The sequence below is a fragment of the Chelmon rostratus genome, chromosome 9, assembly GCF_017976325.1.
Source record: "Chelmon rostratus isolate fCheRos1 chromosome 9, fCheRos1.pri, whole genome shotgun sequence".
NCBI classification, from domain to species: Eukaryota; Metazoa; Chordata; class Actinopteri; order Chaetodontiformes; family Chaetodontidae; genus Chelmon; species Chelmon rostratus.
This window is the reverse complement of record NC_055666.1, coordinates 8352292-8372409: the sequence shown is the minus strand read 5'-3', so window position 1 is coordinate 8372409 and position 20118 is coordinate 8352292. Positions and strand designations below refer to the sequence as shown.

Here is a 20118-nt window from a genome sequence, read left to right as displayed (position 1 = left end):
AGCTGTTAATGGACACTCTCCTGCTGGGAAATGAGAACTTGAAGATTACCTGATGATAAATTATTATTGCAATATCTAGGTTTAGTTTCTTTACTTGTGCCAATTTATCACAATTTGATGAAGTGCTCATTGTAGTTAAAGTATAATTATGCATTCAAGTAAATAATAATACAATGGGAAGTGGCTTGTGCAAACAGGTGCACAGCGAGCAGTCTGTACCACCTTTCCAAGACCTTCACCACTGACACTGGACAAGACAACAGCTGTATTGAGAAAAGGGAATGGAAAGATGAATGGCTCTACAAATATACTGCGGAGTAACTGGCAGTAAAGATATCATCAGTTGTGGCAGGGAGATGGCACTTCTGGGCTGGCTTTATGGAGAAAAGTGTGTGCATGTGCAAAATACAAATCTGTGCATGGAAGATTTTGAAGAATGTGAAAGAGAAGGACTTTCCCCCGTGTCCTCTCTCACCTGTGCTAAAGCGATATACTGGATGTGTAACTGCTTCTGTTATTGCTCTTTTGGCTCATTATGGCAAAAACAGCCATTTTAAAGATGTCAAGACTTAAACCTTTAAACTTCCTATTGGTCATTTAGGAGATGATATTTCTGCTATCTGTGTTCGCCACTCTTCTTTCTGGAAGGTTGTAGACAAACAGTGGAGCTGCGAGAGGGAGCTTTCCATAAGCACTAAGCTATCGCAGGCATACCAGAAGCTTTGTCCACTCGAGTGTATGGTCTCGTACAAAGATTGGATCTCTCCAGCCCTAGGCTTTCTCTCTACTCCTGATCCATCCCCTCCTCTCCTTATCTGTTGAGCTGCATTTCATCTGCTCCAGCTCCCTCCTGATCTTTCACCTTTTCTCAAATGATCCTGTTTTTTATTTGCCCTGCTTTGCTGAGCCATCTTCCTCCATGCCCCTCTTACCCCCTTCCCTTGCCTCCTATCTTCCTCTACCCTCACTGTGTTTCCTGTAATTCTGTCCTCTCCTGAACTCTCTTTTCTTCTCTTCACTGCTTGTTATTTCCTCCATTCTCTCTGATCTTCCCCGTTACTTCTCTCCTGTCCTCCCCTGCCCTCCTTTGTTCTCTCCTCTCTACCCGTGTTTTCCCCTGATCCTTCCCTCTCTATGGTTCCTGGCATGTGCAGGAACGTATTTTCAGTAGGAGTGGCTGGCCTGGATGCGTGCGACAGCTTACGTGCAGATGCATATAAATGAATACAATAAACAGCATGACAGATGTAGTACATCGTCTATAGTTAAATCTGATATTTGCATACAGGTAATATTACAGCAGCATAAACTACATGATCCATATGATTGATTCTGATTATTCTGCATGTTATTAAAGGTACTTTAGGTGTCCGCTCTGTCTGTCCTCAGAATCGGCAGCTGTCGGTACTTTCTCTCTGCAAGCGTTTGTTTTTATCGCCATACCTCCACAGGTTCATGCTCTCTGCACACAAGAGGACACTGAGGGCTCTATTTTGTGAACCCAGTGCCACGGCCAGATCATAGTCAAATGTGACCTGCCTAGTGTGTCAGGAGTGTGCCAAGCACACTTTGTGATTTTGTGGCCAGGTTCACCTGGCGCACCTGTTATGCAATTGGGCACAGGGTGGGATCAGAGATAATACATTATCCTACATTATAGGTGGGTGTGTTGGAGACTGTGGCAATCATGAATGGAGCTCTCCCTGTCATGACTCACTGACAGTTTTGGAGTCCTGTTGTGAGTTTTTTTCAGAGGAAGCTGACTGTTGTCTGAGACAAGCTGAGTTTTAGATATGAATGCAGCAGCTCAAATATACTGAGTTTATGATAACTTCACTGTTGTGACCTGTTCAATACCTGTTGGTCACCATGTCTTCCATGTGTAAAAGTGTGCTATTTTCTATGCCATCGCAATGATCAATAGAATAAACATCTGCAGTTAAATACCACCATATTGGCATAAAGTGAAAGTGCAATTTAAAATGTGGTTCAGATTTTTACATGGCAAATGATCCTGGTAATGAAGCCAAATTAAATTGGGATTGTAAAAGTAGCACTGCTATAAAACTAAACTCCAATAATGGCCATCATCATGTTGCTCATCACAGCCACTGGACGACCTGCATTACAATTAAAAACATGTCAGGCGTCACTTCAGGCCACAGTTGTTGAAAAAAAGATTAAGTGCGCAGTCGTTACTCAGGTTACCTGGCGTTTAGGATGGAGATGCCAGAGGAGGACAGGAACAGATGATCCTTATGGAGCTTTTAGTCAAGTTATCTGTATTTTTTTCATGGAACAGTGTGAATTTTTTTCAGTGAGCCCTTCACCAACATGCCTGTTGATTTGCAGTAGAAACTTTGTAGAATGATTAATCAAAAGGACGAGTTTGATGTGCATATGAGCACAGAGGTTTCCGTAGTCTGATGCTGCACAAACGTAATTGTGGACCGACAGTGTGCAACATCCCGCCAGTTAGAGACTGCATGGAACAGGGACCTGCAAGGATCTGCTATCTGTCAGATGACAGAGCTGGACAACTCATTCATCTTTATTCTGTCTTGCTAGCATTAATGCCAGAACCAGAATAAAACTTTTTTTCTGAACAAGTGAAAAGTGTGGAATAAAAATGGCCAGACGAACAAAACATGAATAAAAGGGTTTGTGTGATTTCAGAAGAGTTGGGTGTGTGTCTTCACCAAACAAGGTGGCCAGAATTTATGGAACACAAGTGCTCCGAGCTGTCAACCTGCTCTGTGCAGGTGGGTGGCAGACTGAGCGAGACACAGCCGTTCTTGGCACCAAGATTGCAGTGTGCCACTAGACTGGCATCACCACACCCTCTGCCTCGCCTCCGCTCCCACTGAGGTGTACGGCCAGACACCAACATACCAAACCGGCGCAGCTGAAGAAACAACCTCAGCTGACACCAAAACAGAGCCCCAACAAAATAATAAAACTCTGGATTCAGAGGATAAAATCCACAAGGCAGCAAAAAGAAAACAAAACACACATTCTGGATAAATGCACCTGTGGATATACAGAGAACATGCAGCCTCATTCTCACTGCTGGATGCTGTGTCCCTTTTACCATACAGCCATTTTTTTAGTTGATTTTGGAACAATTAAAGTGATGAAATATGCAATTTTATGTTGTTTTCTGCACAACTAAGTGACTGTGGCCAGTTATGTTTGGCAGCTCCTCGCAGACGCATGCAGTCACACACTCAGACACACACACACACACACACACACACACACACACACATACTTACATACGCCAACACGCTTGTGCGCTCACACACCCTCCGTGTGCTCACACATAGCCAGAGAGAGCGAGAGAAAGGGAACTCATGCTCTGTTTGCTGGGGTGAACACATCGCCTGAGGCTTCAGCAGAGGGGAATAAAAGCCTTCACCTGTGAGATATTGAGTGTGCATTTATGTGTTACGGCGTCCGTGTGTATTGTTTGTTAGCGAGTGTGTGTACGTGCACCGGTGTGTGTGTCGTTTCTTGTAATATAGCTACAGTGATATTCGGTAGTGAAGCAGTTCTCAAAACACTGACGCTTTCCCTTAGAGATTGGTTTGCCCGTTATGTCCTGGAAAAGCCTTGTCCCCTAAATAAAGTCCATTTTATTGTATTTTTTTTCTTCTCCTTCTTTAACGGGACAGTGTCCCATGATAATGTATTTATGGCAACTTCTGATGCATTTTCATAAGGATGGATTGGTTTCCAGGCCAAGAAAGGTTCTTCAAGGGGGTAGCAATGTGACTTTAAGGGTCAGGAATTACACAACACTGTGTGTTTTTATTTTACTTCAATATCAATTTAAAGTCCACACCTCTCAGTCCTGTTTCTGTCCTTCTAAAAGGCAAGATCACAAGCCTGGCAGAGCTTAGGACACAAAATTGAAACCAGTGAAGCTTTTGAATGAACTTAAGAGATAGCTGCAGGGCTAAGAACTTTGTCCAACACTATATGTTTTTTTTTTCTCTTTCACAATCCCCGGTGTCCCAAATTACCCATTATTTTCCCTCCCCAATCACTTTATCGATTGCACCATTGAGTTGGAGATTTAAGTTGGCCCTGTGTGCCTGCTGAGAGTTTCTCTCTGTGTTAAAGGAAATCTCCTGAGTTTGAACATAATGTGAGCACTTACTGCTTAATGTATTCCACCACCTCTGCTGGTCTTTATGCTGACCTTGCTCCAAAGTTCCCTGTGAGTACCCATCAATTCACAGGCATGGTGGTTTACAATGAAACCAGTCAAGAAAGATCAGTGCCAACTGTGATTGACAGCGACAACTATTCTTCCACCGCGTTTGTGTCAGACGTGTCAAGCTGTCTTTATTGTACATTATATCATTATCTTCATGTAAGCAACATTATGTCATTTTATAATGTGACAAAGCTGACTGTACTGAACTCCTACTGCTTTAATTATACACTGCTTTAAAGAGTGTTTTGCATTCCATACGTTACCTTAAAAACAAAGGTGGGCAAAATGTTTAAAACATCTCTTGGTTATGCAAGGGAAGATGTAAGATGTAATACCTCTTACTTTGAGGTTAACTCGCCTACAGTAAAAAGTTACTTTTAATGAAAGCCATGCCCACAGGCCACTCAAAATATGAATACCTGCTTTACTTAAATCACTGATAAAGCTCTGATAAACCCATTACACTCCAGCATAATATTAGCATAGGATTCACCAAAAGCAGATTGAATATTGGACTTAAAATTTGTCAGTTGGCTTCTAAAATGGTGATTGCTAATTTTACTCTGTCGGTCATTATAACAACTTAATAAAGCAATAATATACCAACGTTGTGTTTACAGCCTGTTTCACTGGCCCCAAATGGTCCAAAAAGATAGATTAATGCAACATTAAACAAATGTGGTAATAACACAATATAGAAATTCTCCAATACAGAAAATTAATTATGTAGAAATGTAATTTTACCTTTTAAATGATATAAATCTTTTTAACAGTTGCCTTAAGAAATTGCAGTATTATTAGGAAAAAATGAATACATTATTCATTATGAATAATGAATATGCTTCATAGATTATCTGATGAGCTAATCATGTGTTTTGTTGATAAAGTATTTTTTTGCAAAGTGAGTAGTAACGATAGCTGTCTAATGAAGTGGAGTAAAAATCTGAAATAGCATGAAGTACAGTGCTCGAGTTAGTTATTTTCCACCTTTGAAAAAGGCTCATGACTTCATACATGTGTTTCTTTCTGTGTATGTGCGATTTCTGACATCTACGCAAGAGTGTTTGTGTGTCTGCATGTTTTCGAGAGCTCCTACAGCTTTGTCACCTGCTGCCTTTAAACGTATTCCAAGTCTGAAGTGGTACATTTCTGTCGAAAACATATTTCATCCTGCCAGGCCAAAAAAAGCTGTTGATAGTTGTTAGTTGTAGTGGGAAGCTGCACAGCGTATCATTACAACTAAGAGGCCAAGCAGCTAATTCTAGGGCTCCTTCATGAAGACGGGCTCCTCCTGATTACGCCTCCACTTCTCACTGATCTCCCTCAACCACACACGCTGATGAGGTCTCGCCACAGGCCTTTCATGTGTCTCACCACTCAGTACAGTATAGTTTTCAGAGAGAAGGGCAATGAGTGTGCTTTTGTGTAAAGTCAAGTTCTGTACCACAGTCATTTTGCCGCATATACTGTTGTGTTAGGCACAGCAGGTTTGCAGCACATAGTTATTACTGTGCATGGCATCAATCCCCTTACATGTGAATGTGTTTGCATTTCAGTTTCTGTCGGCTATGAGTATGAGTCATGCCCTGGCGTCATCCAGTGGGAGAGGAGGACCGCTCTCATGCAGGGATTCGAACTGGTGCCCTCAAACCTGGGAGGGTGGTCTCTGGACAAACACCATGCCCTCAACATACGCAGTGGTGAGAGCAAACTTGCACTGCTTTTGCTTTTATTTTTGTTTTTGTTTTTGTTTTTGGCACATGGAGGCTAGCAGGCATGCTATGCCCCTCTTTTAAAATGCACAAATTCTTGAATGTTAGGACATCAGATAATGTATTTTCAGTATTTTTGCTTTATTTGACATTTTACAAACGAGTACATACAATTGCACACAAAAACAAAAAATCAAAGATAACACATATTTCCATTGTGGTCCTTGTAGGAGTCTAGGTGACTACATCATAATTATTAACCAAAACAATCAATGTTTTATATATATGATCATTAAAGCCCCTGAACAAATGGTTTTAAATCTTCAGTACTTCTCTTTAACATTGAATATTCCTTACTAAATATAAACCAGCCAAAGTAGTTTCAGGAAAAATCACTGTTATCTATTACTAATTGAGAGTTTAACACTCAAAAATTCTTCTGATCTGCCTCAACAGGGCTGTGTGGGTGTGGTGCGATCAGCAAAACAGCCCCAAAACTGTCATTATGCTTAGATCTGAATATTGCCGAATCCTGATTGGTGCTGAGAAGTGAGTGACATCACCTTTTTCCAAATGTCGCCTGCTGCACTCAAAACCAATGAGAGGTGCTCAGACAAAACAAAAAATTGTAGGAATAGTCAGAAAATGGTGTGCACATATAGGATCCCATCACTCATAGTAAGAAGCTGATTGAGAAAATGTGTTTTGGGGGCCTTTAAAGTATTTATCACACTCCTCCCTCCACAGGAATCCTGCACAAGGGAAACGGGGAAAACATCTTCCTCTCCCAGCAGCCCCCTGTCATCAGCACTGTGATGGGGAATGGTTTTTACCGGAGCGTCCCCTGTGGTCCAGGCTGCAGTGGCGCCGCTCGGGACATGATGCTGTTCGCCCCCGTGGCACTGGCCAGCGGCCCTGATGGCTCCCTCTACGTGGGGGACTTCAATTTCATCCGCAGGGTCCATCCTGATGGATACACAAGAACCGTACTGGAGCTCAAGTAAGACTCGTGATCTCTTTGGGTATGCATGTGATAAGAGTAGACTGATCTTGGCAGGGATCTCCCACAGCGGGAAGCAGTGGGATTTTGAGCGCTGGATTGAGTTGAGCACAAATAAAACAAAATTAGCTCGGCTGCTATGGGTTAGTGTGGCATTAGTTCTGGTTGGCATCTGCGGTTGTGATCTGTTTGATCTCAGTAGAATACATTCTGAAGTTTGTCTTCATGCAAACGTAGAATGTATGAGGTTCAGACATCACAGACTCTAATCTACCTCTTTAGGATGTGAGAGAAGCTCAAAGTCTTTGCAGTGAAACAAAGATATTTTTTTTCTGTGGATTATGACGATGATATCTCCTACTGCGCTGCAGGCACTACATTCTCTATTTCTGTATTTTCTCAAGCGTAGAATCTCGATGGGATTGCACAGTCATTTGTCCTGTAAAGTGTTCTCCTTATGTAACTTTACTCTCTCGTTCTCTGTTATTATTGTATCTCTGACTAATATTTCTGGTTCAGACGGAGGTTTCATAGTGTCTGTATTTGATACTTCCCTGTCCTCTGGGAGGAAATGCCAAAAAGCTTCCTGTTTAGGTTAATATTTAATGTGAAACAATACAGCCATCTAAATCAACCCTAATCTCACTTTATGGGGAGAAAATTGACTCATTGTAGCCTATGAAATTCCGAGTGACTCTCATTAGCATCATAAATGATGTTTTTCCTTCTCTTTTCTTCTTTTTAAATGCTCCTTTATGGATTTTAACAGGAACAGGGACACCAGACACAGGTGAGAACGGGTGATTGACACCTCCTTTGTATAACTGCATAAACCTCACACATACACACAAAGAACATGTGTCAAGAGAAAAGGCAGGCCTCACAACCCTTTATCTTGGTTTGTTTGATGCAAATTGCATAATTGCACTGACCTGACTTTCCCTCTTCCCACAAGCACACAAACACGCCACACGCTAAATCTGCATATACTCAGGTTGCAGTCATATCTATCAAATCCTCATTTAAATTTCACTAGGCGATATTAAATTTGCGAATTGGAAATCGGCCAAAATGTCAAGGATTTCATGTTTTAGAGGATTACTGGAAGTCTGTTTGGAGGGTGCAGCGGTTTGCTCACTTCCTGAGCAGGGCACAAAGCCCGAGGCCTCGTATGGCCTCAACATCGTCCCTGGCCCCGAGCTGTGATGTGGTGTGAGCTCTATACACCATGTTCGACAGAAGATTAGACAGATGTTATAGGGTTTCTGTGTGTGTGTGGATGTTTGTGTGTCTGTCTGCATGTGCGCCACTATCAGGGGTTATATCGAGCCGATTGTGTATGTGTGTCTGCTTGTGGGTGTTTCTGAGAGAGACAGAGAGGGTTTATCCGATTTGAAAAGAGAGAGGATTTTTCAAGATGCCGTATCTCTAGCGTGCCAAAGTTTCCAACCATGCAGAAAGGATAACCTGGCTGTGTGTATGATTGCACTGTATGAGTGGATGTGTACATATGTCTGCAGGTGTACAAATGTAAATGTGCCTGTGATGCACAAACTGTGGTAGATTTCTTTTGTGTAGCCTAAGCTAGTGATTCCTAACCAAGAGTGCTTGCATGCCCGAGGCTACCTCTGCAGCTAAGTGCAAAGATTGTGGAGTAGTTTTACTAGTAGAAATCAAGCTTAAAAAATGAGCCACCTATTAAGCCAGCTGTAACATCTAGAAGAAGCTGAAGTGAGCGGGTTACATGATTGAAATAGATAGCTAAATGTAAAAGATAAACGATTGAAATAGCTAAAAGAAAAGGATAAAAAGCTGAAACTTAACCTAATGGTTAAAGAATTGAAACCTGTCACCCAGGTGGCAGCAGAACGAATGCAAACCTAACCGACCCAATCACTGACAGTTCAGCTGTATGAAAAAAAAAAACACCTACAGCAACTGGATTCTTCTGAAGGCACTTTGGATACCCTTTCTTCACCCCGGAGGTTTCTCCTTTAGTTCTTCCTTCCTCCTTTTTCTCCAGAGCAGCTTTTTACTGTTAGCGGCATGTTAGTGTTTCTCTTTTATTCTATACTATTGTTCTCCAAAGTCAAATACATTAATTATTCATCCATATTCAGCTTTCAAAGCTTTTCACTCCACATTCTTCCCAGCAAAGTGCCTGTCAGCCAACAGGGCTTCAAAACAAGGTGCTCTCCGAGGGGAGACAATATGGGATGTACTCACCATAAAACCATTGTCTGTGCTTTCTCTTCAATAGTTTGAGATGGAAGTAAAGCAGATTGGGAGGAAGTCCTCTACAATATTATCTGAGAGCCCAGATGGTCGATTCAGAGAGAGAGTCAGGAACAGCCAGATCACTGTGCCTATCAACTCTAATCATTGTTTTGTTATTACGTGTGGAACTAGGGAACCAGGGAGTCCATCGATGGTTTGTGCTGCGGTTGTTATTGTTGTTCATTTCCCTTCCACTGGATAAATGGATAACGTATTCGGAGCTGTGAGCATCTAATTGAGAAGAAGACAGGTGAAGTGATCTGTAATCAGTTATATGCACCGTGTAGTGCTTGTGGTAGCTTCAAGAGAGCATATGATATGCTGAGCACTGGCACACTTTTGAAACTCAGTGAATAACTCTCTTAGGATCAAGTTTAAATTATGTATGTGCAGTTCAGTGCACAGCTCTGTAAACAGTTATGCACTTAATGGATTAGTTGACTGACAGCACCCTTGCCTATGTTGTTGTTGAGCTTTTTTTTTCTGGGTTAGGAGAAGGTTCAGCTTATATCAGAAGGATGTTTTTTCTCTTTAGAGAGTAAGGGTCTGTCGGGCCAGAACGGTCTCACAATGTACAACTGCTGTCCAAAGCAAACCGAAAATTATAGCAACCTATTAGTAACCTGCGAGAAAATGTCTGTAAGAAACATAAATGCACTTTAATTGAGAAAGAATGTGCAAAAGTATGACATTAAAAATGTTTTTCTCAACACTGTTATTTCGCTTGCAAGACTTCTCTCACCGAATCTCTAGGGGAAAAAGCTCTTACAAGGTGGTTTGAGTTTAATTGGCTGGAAGCCTTTGACCAGACCCGGCTGACACTGGATTTCACACTACAAAGTAATTGCTTGGACATCAGTTACTTACAATGTTCAAAGTTCAAAATTTAAATTCTACATCATTTTTGCAATCACAGTGTTCAGGTCTCAATAATACAACACAATAACCTGACAACTCCGAAGGTTTTTATGTAATGACTGAACTGCAGAATATGTACAGAAGCAAGTCAAGTCTTCTCTGTACAGCGATATGCCCACAGTGTTAGCACTCCTCCTACACAAAGCACAGTATACAGCACACAGTCAATATAAGGGTAAATGAAGTCAGTGTTCATATTGTGCTAACCTAAGCCTGAGGCTTATACTGAGGACAAAAGACAGTTTCATTAAAATGGTACGAAAAGTCCAGAATTTCACACTGTGGTCCTTCCTCCACATAATGTGCTGTGTTTTTTGAGCCTGATACTGAAAAAACTTCCAGTCTTTTGTCCACTCTTACGTCTCATCAACCGACAATAACAATGCAAACAATAGACAATTATGTGTCCACATGGCTCATTTGGCTTAGGCCAAATTTAGCCATATGAATGTTCTGGTTTAATTTTAGTCTGAGACCTTCGTTGCATGTTAACCCACTCCCTGTTATTGTTCCTCCTGTTTTCCTGTCGCTCTCAGTGTAGTTTGCTTTATTCCATAGCAGCAAAAGATAAAATTAAGCATTGAAGGAAACATTTTACAGCTGTCACATACTATATAGGCATAAGATTGAAAAGAGAAATATGTACATACATAAAATACAGTGCATAAGCGTAAACCGTTCTCAGACTGCGCCAGTAGACTCTTGTAGAGTCATGTCACAGAAATATTGGATAAGGATGCAGCTTTTGGTAGGATTTATCAATGCATGAATTATGCTGCTCTCCACCTTATCCACTCTGCACATACATTTACATGCATAACATACAGACATACATATATAAGGTTCCTTATCTCTGCCTGGCATATGGGTTCATTTATGCTGACTTACATAATGACTAGCACTCTAAAATCTTGCTCACACAAAAACACCTTGCTGCCGTCACTGTCAGTAATTGTAGGTCTCTGCATGCTGCTGTTCATACAACACTACAGGTGAACATTATATAATGCATAAACACGAAATCCTGAACAGAGAGACGCTGACTGCAGGGCTCCTTCAGTCTTATTAAATAAAGGAAAAATGAGTGAGCATTTTATTAAAGTTTAGAATCAAAGTGTATTCCTTTGCTGTCGTTATGAGATTAGTATTGTTCATTGCAAAGCTAGAAAATTGTGGTGTCTAATTATGGAGTAACTGGAATTCAATTTTAAAAGGAACAAATAATATTAAACATAAAAATGTCCACATATTGTTTTATTATAACTGTGAATAAATCTACCACAAGTACAATAGTATGCAGTGCACAGTCTGTTCTGTAGGATTAAGAGTAGTGTAGAAAAGGCCCGACACATTAAAGAGAGCTTTATCCAGAGGCACCAAGTACTGTGACTGTTTACTGTAGTTTTTCTTACTGACAATGCCAGTTTTTTTTTTTTTTTTTTTTTTTTTCTCATGTTGTGTAAATGTGGCGTTTTGAAGTTCTGTTGAGATCAGCTTTGGTTAGCTTTTCTGCATGGGGTTATTAGGTAGTAGTGACATACAAGGAACATATTGATCACTGGTTTGACATTTTGAATTCATAACCCTCTTAACAGTTTGTCTTAACACCCTCGCTGATATTAACATTGTACACTTTCTCTCACTAGCACCAGCCCTGCTCATAAGTACTACCTGGCTATGGATCCAATGGGGGAGGTTCTTTACGTGTCTGACACCAGCAGTCGCAGAGTGTACCGGGTGAGGAACCTCGGGCAGCCAAAAGATCCATCTCGCAACCTGGAGGTAGTGGCCGGGACAGGGGAGCAGTGTCTACCTTTTGACCAGAGCCACTGCGGAGAGGGCAGGAAGGCCACTGAAGCTGCACTCAATAACCCTCGAGGTAGGAGAATATACCCTACATCCAAAGAAGTCACTTTCTCAGTCAGTTCACGAGTGCTGCACACTGTTGCCATGAGCATGAATTACATTTATCATGCCTCCAGGCCAGCGTGGTCAGTACTCACAGATCAGTGTTCAGTAATATTTGGTACAGATAGCTGGAGAACTCTGCTCCCACTAGTTTTCTGAAGGTCAGTACATTGTATTGAAGCAGCTCGTTACACTGATGTTTTGAATAATGTAATATTTTCCTGATTGCATTACAAAAAAGGTATTTCACCACGTCTCATCATTTCATACAGAATGTGACTTCGAGTCAATATTGAGATTTTCATGGGACACATAGAGACTACTATAGGGAGGGTGATTGTTTTCATATGACAATGCTGTGATCACATCTTACACATTCTGTATTTGTTTCATTGCCACATCCTTCAATCCAAGTTGGTCATCTATCTATAGATTCCTGCGTATCTATGAAGTCCTCCTCCTGCATCTGCAGGTGGTTGCTCTGTCATAAAGTCAGAAACCTGCTCGATTCTTGCCTTGTTCAGAAATATTCTTTCATTGGGGACTGACTCCCCACATTTTGAATGATATATAACTGAACTGTGACTGAACTAATGTTCTATTTTGTCAGACAACAGTTATTACATTACAACTCCACTGTGATTAGATTTATTCTCTAAATTATACTGTTGACTTTCTTTCCCTATATCCATTTTCTGAAGCGTAATCCCTGCACAAGTATTAATGTTATGACTGATTCCTGTGTTGTGTTTTGACTAAAGAGGAAATCACTGGAAGCTTTGCTTCTCATATAATTTGTAATGTAGCACTTCCAGTGTAAGCCCTCAAATATTTAGATATGCTGTGCCATTAAAATAATGCTTAATTGGTTCAAGGACCCGACTGTGTTCTGCCATAAAAGCACCCCACACTTCCACACTAGCAGCCTGCACTGTTGACACCAGCTGGGATGGATTGATGGATTCACGCTGGTTGTGCCTATTGCTCAACCCTGCCGTCAGCATTTTAAAATATAAACTGATCTAACCAGGCTACAGTAATTTTTCCCACAGTGTTTGTCGTTGTTGGTCAAAGTTACCTTTCAAGGTAATTATTTATTTCATGGGATTTACCTTAAAAATAGCTAATTGTTGAAAAATGTAAAAGGAAATTGCCAGCCAATTGCCAGCCATGTGTGCCAAAATCCTGCTAGATCTTTTCTACAGCAATTTTGCCCTGTGACAGCTGGAAAAACACGTGTGACCAAAACAACTAGTAATCATGGCAGCGGTCCATTCAGGTGTTCCAGTTCTTGGAACCTGCTATTGTGGCTGGCTCACTGTCATGGTATACTGGGACACTTCAGTGGAATTAGGCCATCATTAATGTTATTAGTTGCACCTGTGTTATTCTTACTACACCAACTGAAAAGGTCTATTGTATACATACCCAGTTGGTGGATTCGGGTCCAATTTATTCCAGACGAGGCTCTCTAGTCTCAGATTGCTATCGGGTCTGCTCACCTGCATCGTTCAGCTGCGTGCTAGTCACTGTAGCTAACAAGGTTGTTGTCAGATCAGAGGGAGGAGCTCCTGTTGAAGAAGTAAAATGAAGTGTTCAAACTAGCAGATAGAAAAAAAAGGTTTCAGGATGAATGGACTGAGAAGTTCATGTTGATTTTGCCCCATGGAAACATGACACCAGTGTGCTTGCTATGCAATGAAACAGTGACAATAGTGAAGAGTGGTAACTACACCAAACACCAAAACATGCCCATTTTGAACAAAAGTCTACATTAACAAAAGAGTACACATGGGACACCCTGGTAACTCACCCTGCATGTGTTAAGGCTGAGCCCTTTCCGCAGCAGCCCTGGTTTTTATTCCAACCTTTGCTAAACGCCATCCCTTCTCTCTCTCTCCTGCCTTTCATGTGTCCTATCATAACAGAGCAGAAATGCCCCCAAAAACAAAATGCTTAAAAAGAAAAGGGGATATGAGCGATGTGGTGGAGGCCATGCTTGAAGGGAAGAGAAAAGATGAGATGAAAGAGAATGGTAACACTTTCTATGAAGACCACATCTATTGTGCACAATGGGATTCATTCACAGTGAATCACAATGCTTTATGAATACACTAACAAACACACATAATGCTTTCTGATGCACTATATCAAAAGTCATGAAAAAATATAGATGTGATTTATTATGAGTTGTAACATAAAGTGTCTTATGGATGTTCTTGACTGGTTATAAACTGGAGGTTGACTAATGGGGCTTATAATACTGTATATTATGACCACCTCTAAGGGAAGTCAGGCTGCATCTACTTCCTTCTTTCTGTCCTTACTCCATCCTCTCTGCTGTTTCTGCTGTTCTCATACTAATGCTTTAAGGCTCGTGTAGCACAATAATTCCATTCTCTGTACTTCATGATGTTTTGTTAAAGTGTTCTTAAGACACTTAAAGTTATAATTCATTGTAAGTTACATCTATAATGGCCGTTTATACAGTTCTTCAGAAAGACTTGTGTTTGTTTATGAGTGTAGTTATAAAACATTATGAATACATTATATTTCACGATGAATGCCCCCCAAATGCTCTATAGCTGTGGTCTGCATCAGCAAGAAAATAAATCAGATACAACTCTTCAGATTCCTCTGCAGGAAGCCATCAAAAAAAGGCACAATTCATCTCACTCGCCATGGATGAATCAACATGGATGACCATGCGTGACAGAGAGAGAGAGAGAAGGGATTGGTGTAACACTTAAAAATTCCCCACCCTGGTCCGGTATATCACTGCATAATCCCCCAAACAGTTCTGTGTGCTGGTCAGGGTGAAATGTACTCACAAGTAATGACAACCGTGATGAGACTTGTCAGATGTTTGAAGGCAACATGTGCACTGCAGCATCGCATGCACACAATTGTCATAGGGGGATGTGCAGCATTTGTGGATTTGCTCCTTCACAACAATGTCAGGTGGCTCGGTATTGGAGTGCTGGCTTTAGTGTTCTGGGGGCATTCGCACAGAGTTTCAAACCTTTTTGTTCGGGCTCAAAAATACAAATGCCAAAATGTTTGTGGACTTGCTGCAAGATGAAAAGAAAATGGAAGCTGTTGCATTTGTGACAGATTTAACATCCCACCTGGGCGACTCTAATGTCAAGCTTCAGGGCAGAAACAGCACAATGAGTGACCTCGTGTCTGGAGCGTGTGCTATCCAGAGGAAGCTGGGGGGGGTTTAAACTTGACATACAGGAGGTCATGTTGCACTGTCCCAAACTTTTGGAACAAACCAAAAAAAATCACCAATGGAACCTGCTTTTGGACATCACACCATTTGTACCCAAGGGTAAGGACTTGGTTACACAAAGAAGGCAATGCTTCTCTCATCAATACAGAAATGCTGTTCATGTACAAAATTCTGGAGTTTTTGAAGCTTGATATCACTATTTGATGCAGTCTTACTGCACCTGTGATGCTGTGGAAATTCTAAGGCTTGGAGTATTGGAGTACCTCGGGTCTGTTGGGTAAGCATTACCATCCATTGCTGTGTTGTGTTGCACTGGCTTGTAGAAGAAGAATTTTAACAAAATATGCCAAATATTTATTATTTAGTGTTTGCTTTTTCTTGACCATTCCAGTGCACCATGTGCACATGCACACGTGGCCACACACACACACACACACACACACACACACACACACACAGGTGTTTTCACTGATTCTGGCTGATTAGACTTCTGCTCAGGCTACGTTCATGTCATGTAGGGGCTAGTGTAATTTCCAGTTTTCAACTTGTAAATACCTTTCACATCAACATTTAGACCACAATTACCACTTGAGTTTTCTGAAAGCTCTGATATATCCAACTTGGTGCTTAATAATAACACAGAAGTGCCTGAAAACTCAACAAACATGGACACCTCATATCATTCCTGCCATTCAAAGTCGTAAAAACTGAATGAATGTGATGCTATGTTGTCACATCACTCTCACACGGCCAGCTCTGAAATCATACCGCACTACCCTCTTGAGTTGTCAGGTGACATTAACGCTCCCAAGTTGTGTGAATCTTTCCCACAATCATCCATCCCATACGATGGTAACCTGGCATCAGGTTGAAGGTGGACGGAGCTATGTAGGGAGTTTGTTGACGCCATAAACCATTAAGAATGATAAGGGTGTCATTTATCCCATGCTAGCAGATGTAAAAATACTAAAAGGGGAGCCAGGGAGATGTCACTCAAGCACAGTGTGTAACACCCACACACTCGTGCCAACTTCACGTGGCTTCCATTTAACAGGCATAAATGTCTGCGTGGCAGCAGCTCAGTCCCCTCCTTCACCACACAATCTGACCAGTGATTGCATACTTTGCAATCCATAGGGATGCTGTTTCTGTAATTTGCAGAAATTATCAGTAAAAATTGCCAATAGCTGGCCACAAAAATAAAAAAAAAATACAGACTTTGTCAAATGACAAGAGGAACTATTTGATCTGTTTATTAAAATGACAATAATATCCTGACTAATAGGGTAAGCATGGCTTGCCTTGGCTTGCAGAAGAAAATGGCTAAACTGAAGCCAAAAATACACTCATGTCAAGTTTTCTAATACAGAGAAGTCTGCAGATTTAGCTTTGAGTCCCTCCTAGCTTTAGCCCGGTTCAAGCTGTTTGAATTAATGCACATATATTTCAGACATTAAGCCCGGCGTGTCGATTTGAATTGGTTAATCGTTATACCCTTAGTTATTAGCTGACAGGAGTGGATTCCTGCCATGTGTCTTCTCTGCCGCTCTACTACATTTTCATTTCCTTTCCTCTGTCCTGCCTCTCAGCTCGAGCAAGTCTCGCTGGTCTCTTCTGACTTCTGTCATCAATAAGGCATGGTCAGCCACAGGAAAGCTGGGGTTACAGAGGGTTTTTTTGTCCATCACAGTACTGTGTAGTAGCAAAATGCAGACACTCAAGTGCGTCTCCACAAAGTGCAAAATTTTGGATGATGATCTAAAACTCTGAAACCAACATGGCTTCAGTGCTGAGATATGAACAAGATTAGATTTGGCTGTACTGTTTTGAGAATATTTTTTTATTTATACAATATCATTTTTCAGCTGTATGTTTTACAGTTTAAGGTTAAAGAGACTTGAATGAAACTAATGATTATGGCTTGCGCTAATGCCGTACTAATAATCGTAGGAATAAAACTAAAGTATATGGAACCCTTTTTCATTGATGATGACAGTATAAAACCATTTGTATACAGCTTGCACATTGTCAGGTTTTTTTTATATGGTACCATCTTTGGTTTCGATCATTTGGCCGTTTAGTACTACACATACCTAAATTTTCTGCTTTTCACATCATTCATATGAATAAATTGATAAAGTAGATTTTTGGATATTTGTATTTTAAGCATTTTTTTGTATTTGTGTAGTTTTATGCTCTTATTTCTTCCTATTCTTCCTATATACAGTATATTTCCTTTGGTTTGTATTGTGCTATCATGTTTGGCAGTGATGACCGTGAATATGAATGAGACAAAAGGACAAGGGGAAGAACTGAGAATTATGTCGAGGAGGAGGAAACAACACTGTCTGTCATTCATCAGTGTCATCATGGCGTCCTTAGGTTGGCTAATGAGTTCCGTACAGCAAAACATGAGCGTGGGTTTGTTTATGGGTAAGAGGAAGAGGACAGTATGGACCCTTCTAATAATGATGATTATTATTAATGATTCAACTCCCGAAAACATTCTTAAATGCTTGTTTATATGTTGAAGCGTTGTGAGGTGTCTCATATGCTGCGTCTGTTGTCTTCCAGCATGTCGCGCAGAGGTGACAGATTGTTACGCTTATTTTTCGTTTACACCACGCAGCATCTGTGGAATGAGGCCATTACATAGCCAGTATCATATGTACTATCATCTGGGAAGGCCATAATAGGACTAGATTGGGCTTGTGGGGGCTGCATTTGCACAAAAAGCAGGTGCTGCCAGGAAGAAGAAATAATCTGTTTACTGCCCTCACCAATCACACCCACACACCTGGCCAACTCTTAGTCCCCAGGTCGCACAGCAGATTTAGCCACAGGCCTGTCACTCAGGCTGCACCCACAGTCCTGCACGGCCTCTTCTGTCAGTCACACTCAGCTTGTGCATGCAGCGCAGCCTGATGTTGGAGGCAGACAGCCGGTCGATATGGCGCACAATAAACAAATGTAGTGTAGGAGTGACTCCGTGCTTCAAATGTCACTGGCTCTAAATACAGAGTAGCTCCAAATGTGAGAGCAGAACTTTGATTTTTGTCATTACCCCCAACTTCCGAAGTTCATGCAGATAGAAGAAGGAAAAGATGATTAAATGGGAGAGAAGAAGATAAGAGAAAAACAAGACTGAAGCTGGTTCCTGCTACAATTTGACAGATGATCTGAAGACTGTTCTCCTTAGTGTATGTGCCCCTTATACCTTAGAACACACTGTGTCTCTGCCTTTATACAGTAATAGAATATTCTGTCCCAAGACCACTGCTGTTCACGCACGGTCAGGTATTTTATACTCTTTGACTCACTGCACTTCAGACTCTTCTGTGGCCATTGTGCTCCGACTAACCACCTCTTATAAAGGCTCTGGAGATTTCTGCCTGGAGCCGCACGGTTCCCTGTCATCCATCTGCCACAGCCCACACTCATCCCCCTCCCCTCGCTCTCTTACCAATGGTAATGAGTGGTAGACTTCACAGAGAAATATCTGTCCGTTTCTTTTTTGAAGTAGTGGCTGTGTGATTCTCTGGCATTGATCTTGTCTCGTGTCCTCTGGTGAGCTCCTCGCTCCAAATTAGAGCCTTCCTTCTTTTTCTCCGCTCCCTCCACCTCTTTTTCTGTCCCTCCCCCTTTCTCATCGATGAATCATCCTTGTGCCGTGGTGTTGACATAGCTGCGGTCTGCCTGCTGTGACACATAATATTGTTACAACATGGCAAACAGTTGTTAAATAGTAATCCATAATTTTAATTTAGCCAACAATGTTGCAGCACTATTGAGTGCACTGCTGTTGCCCAAGTTTATAGTCTCTCCATAGTGTAAGCTGCAGGGATTATCTTGTGTCCTTCAAGCACTCACTTATGAATACAAGATCTGGGGCATTGTTTAGAGTTGGCTCCACATGCGCCTCTGCAGTCAATTAGCTCTGTAAATAAAAGGCCTTGCTCCATTTAGGATGGATCCCATGTCTGACATGAAAGAGGCGTCAGTCCCACAGGACCCAACAGCCTTGGCTCCCATCTCTGGACTCCTTCTGTTCACAACATGAAGGGATGCTTTTTTTTCTTTTTTTTTACACATTTGTTGAATAATGGTTGTGTACATGTAAAGTTAACTGTGTGTGTTTCATATGCTGGTTTGGACAGAGGAGTTCCGAGAGTGACTCCAGTGATTGAGAGTTTAGTTGTTGATGTTTGCCGTACGCAGGTCTTATCTATTATTTGTTGACTAGTCCCAGACAGCAAAGCTGATATCCACAGAGAGAGGTGTGTGCGCTTGTGTGTGTGAGCCCTTGCAGTGTCAGTCTCTCACTCCGGCCCACAGGGGGCAGACTAATGCTCTTATCAGAAGCTGACATGCTGCCACCACATTTCTCCCTCTTGCCCCGTCGGCCTCTCTCTCTCTCTCGCTCTCCCCTCCTCTTCTTTTCTCTCCTCTTCTGCTTTCTTTCTGTCTCTTTTTCTATGTGTCTCCATTCCCCACACAGACAAACACATTTGTCCCCGCTCACTCATCCCCACAGGCACGTCATCAGAGTTGAGATAGCAGGGGTCGGGCTGCTGAATAAAGCAGTGAGGTTTAAACCGGTCGCGGTTATTAGCATGTTGAACAGCCAGGGAGTGTGAAAAAAAGAGCCACAGCCAGGGGTAAATATGCTTCACATGGCAAATCGCTGCTTGGCCACCAACCTCAGACCACGACCAGTACAGTATCTGTCTTGGCTGGTGGTTGACATTTAAGCAGCTTAGGCGAATGAATATCTTCACACATTGGGCACTGGTGTCATTGACAAGAAGTGGTTGAAAAGGTAGTCATGTGCATAGGAGCGTTTCCC

At 41.7% G+C, this 20118-nt stretch overlaps 1 protein-coding gene across 1 annotated transcript in view; it reads left to right on the top strand.

Annotated features, from left to right (window-relative positions):
• tenm1 (teneurin transmembrane protein 1) overlaps positions 1-20118 on the top strand; it is a 166022-nt gene that overhangs the window by 111806 nt on the left and 34098 nt on the right. Inside the window, exons 19-22 of the mRNA XM_041943515.1 lie at positions 5779-5922; positions 6682-6934; positions 7704-7724; positions 11776-12008. Of these exons, the coding sequence (XP_041799449.1) occupies positions 5779-5922; positions 6682-6934; positions 7704-7724; positions 11776-12008 (651 nt within the window). The remainder of the gene's footprint in view (positions 1-5778; positions 5923-6681; positions 6935-7703; positions 7725-11775; positions 12009-20118) is intronic.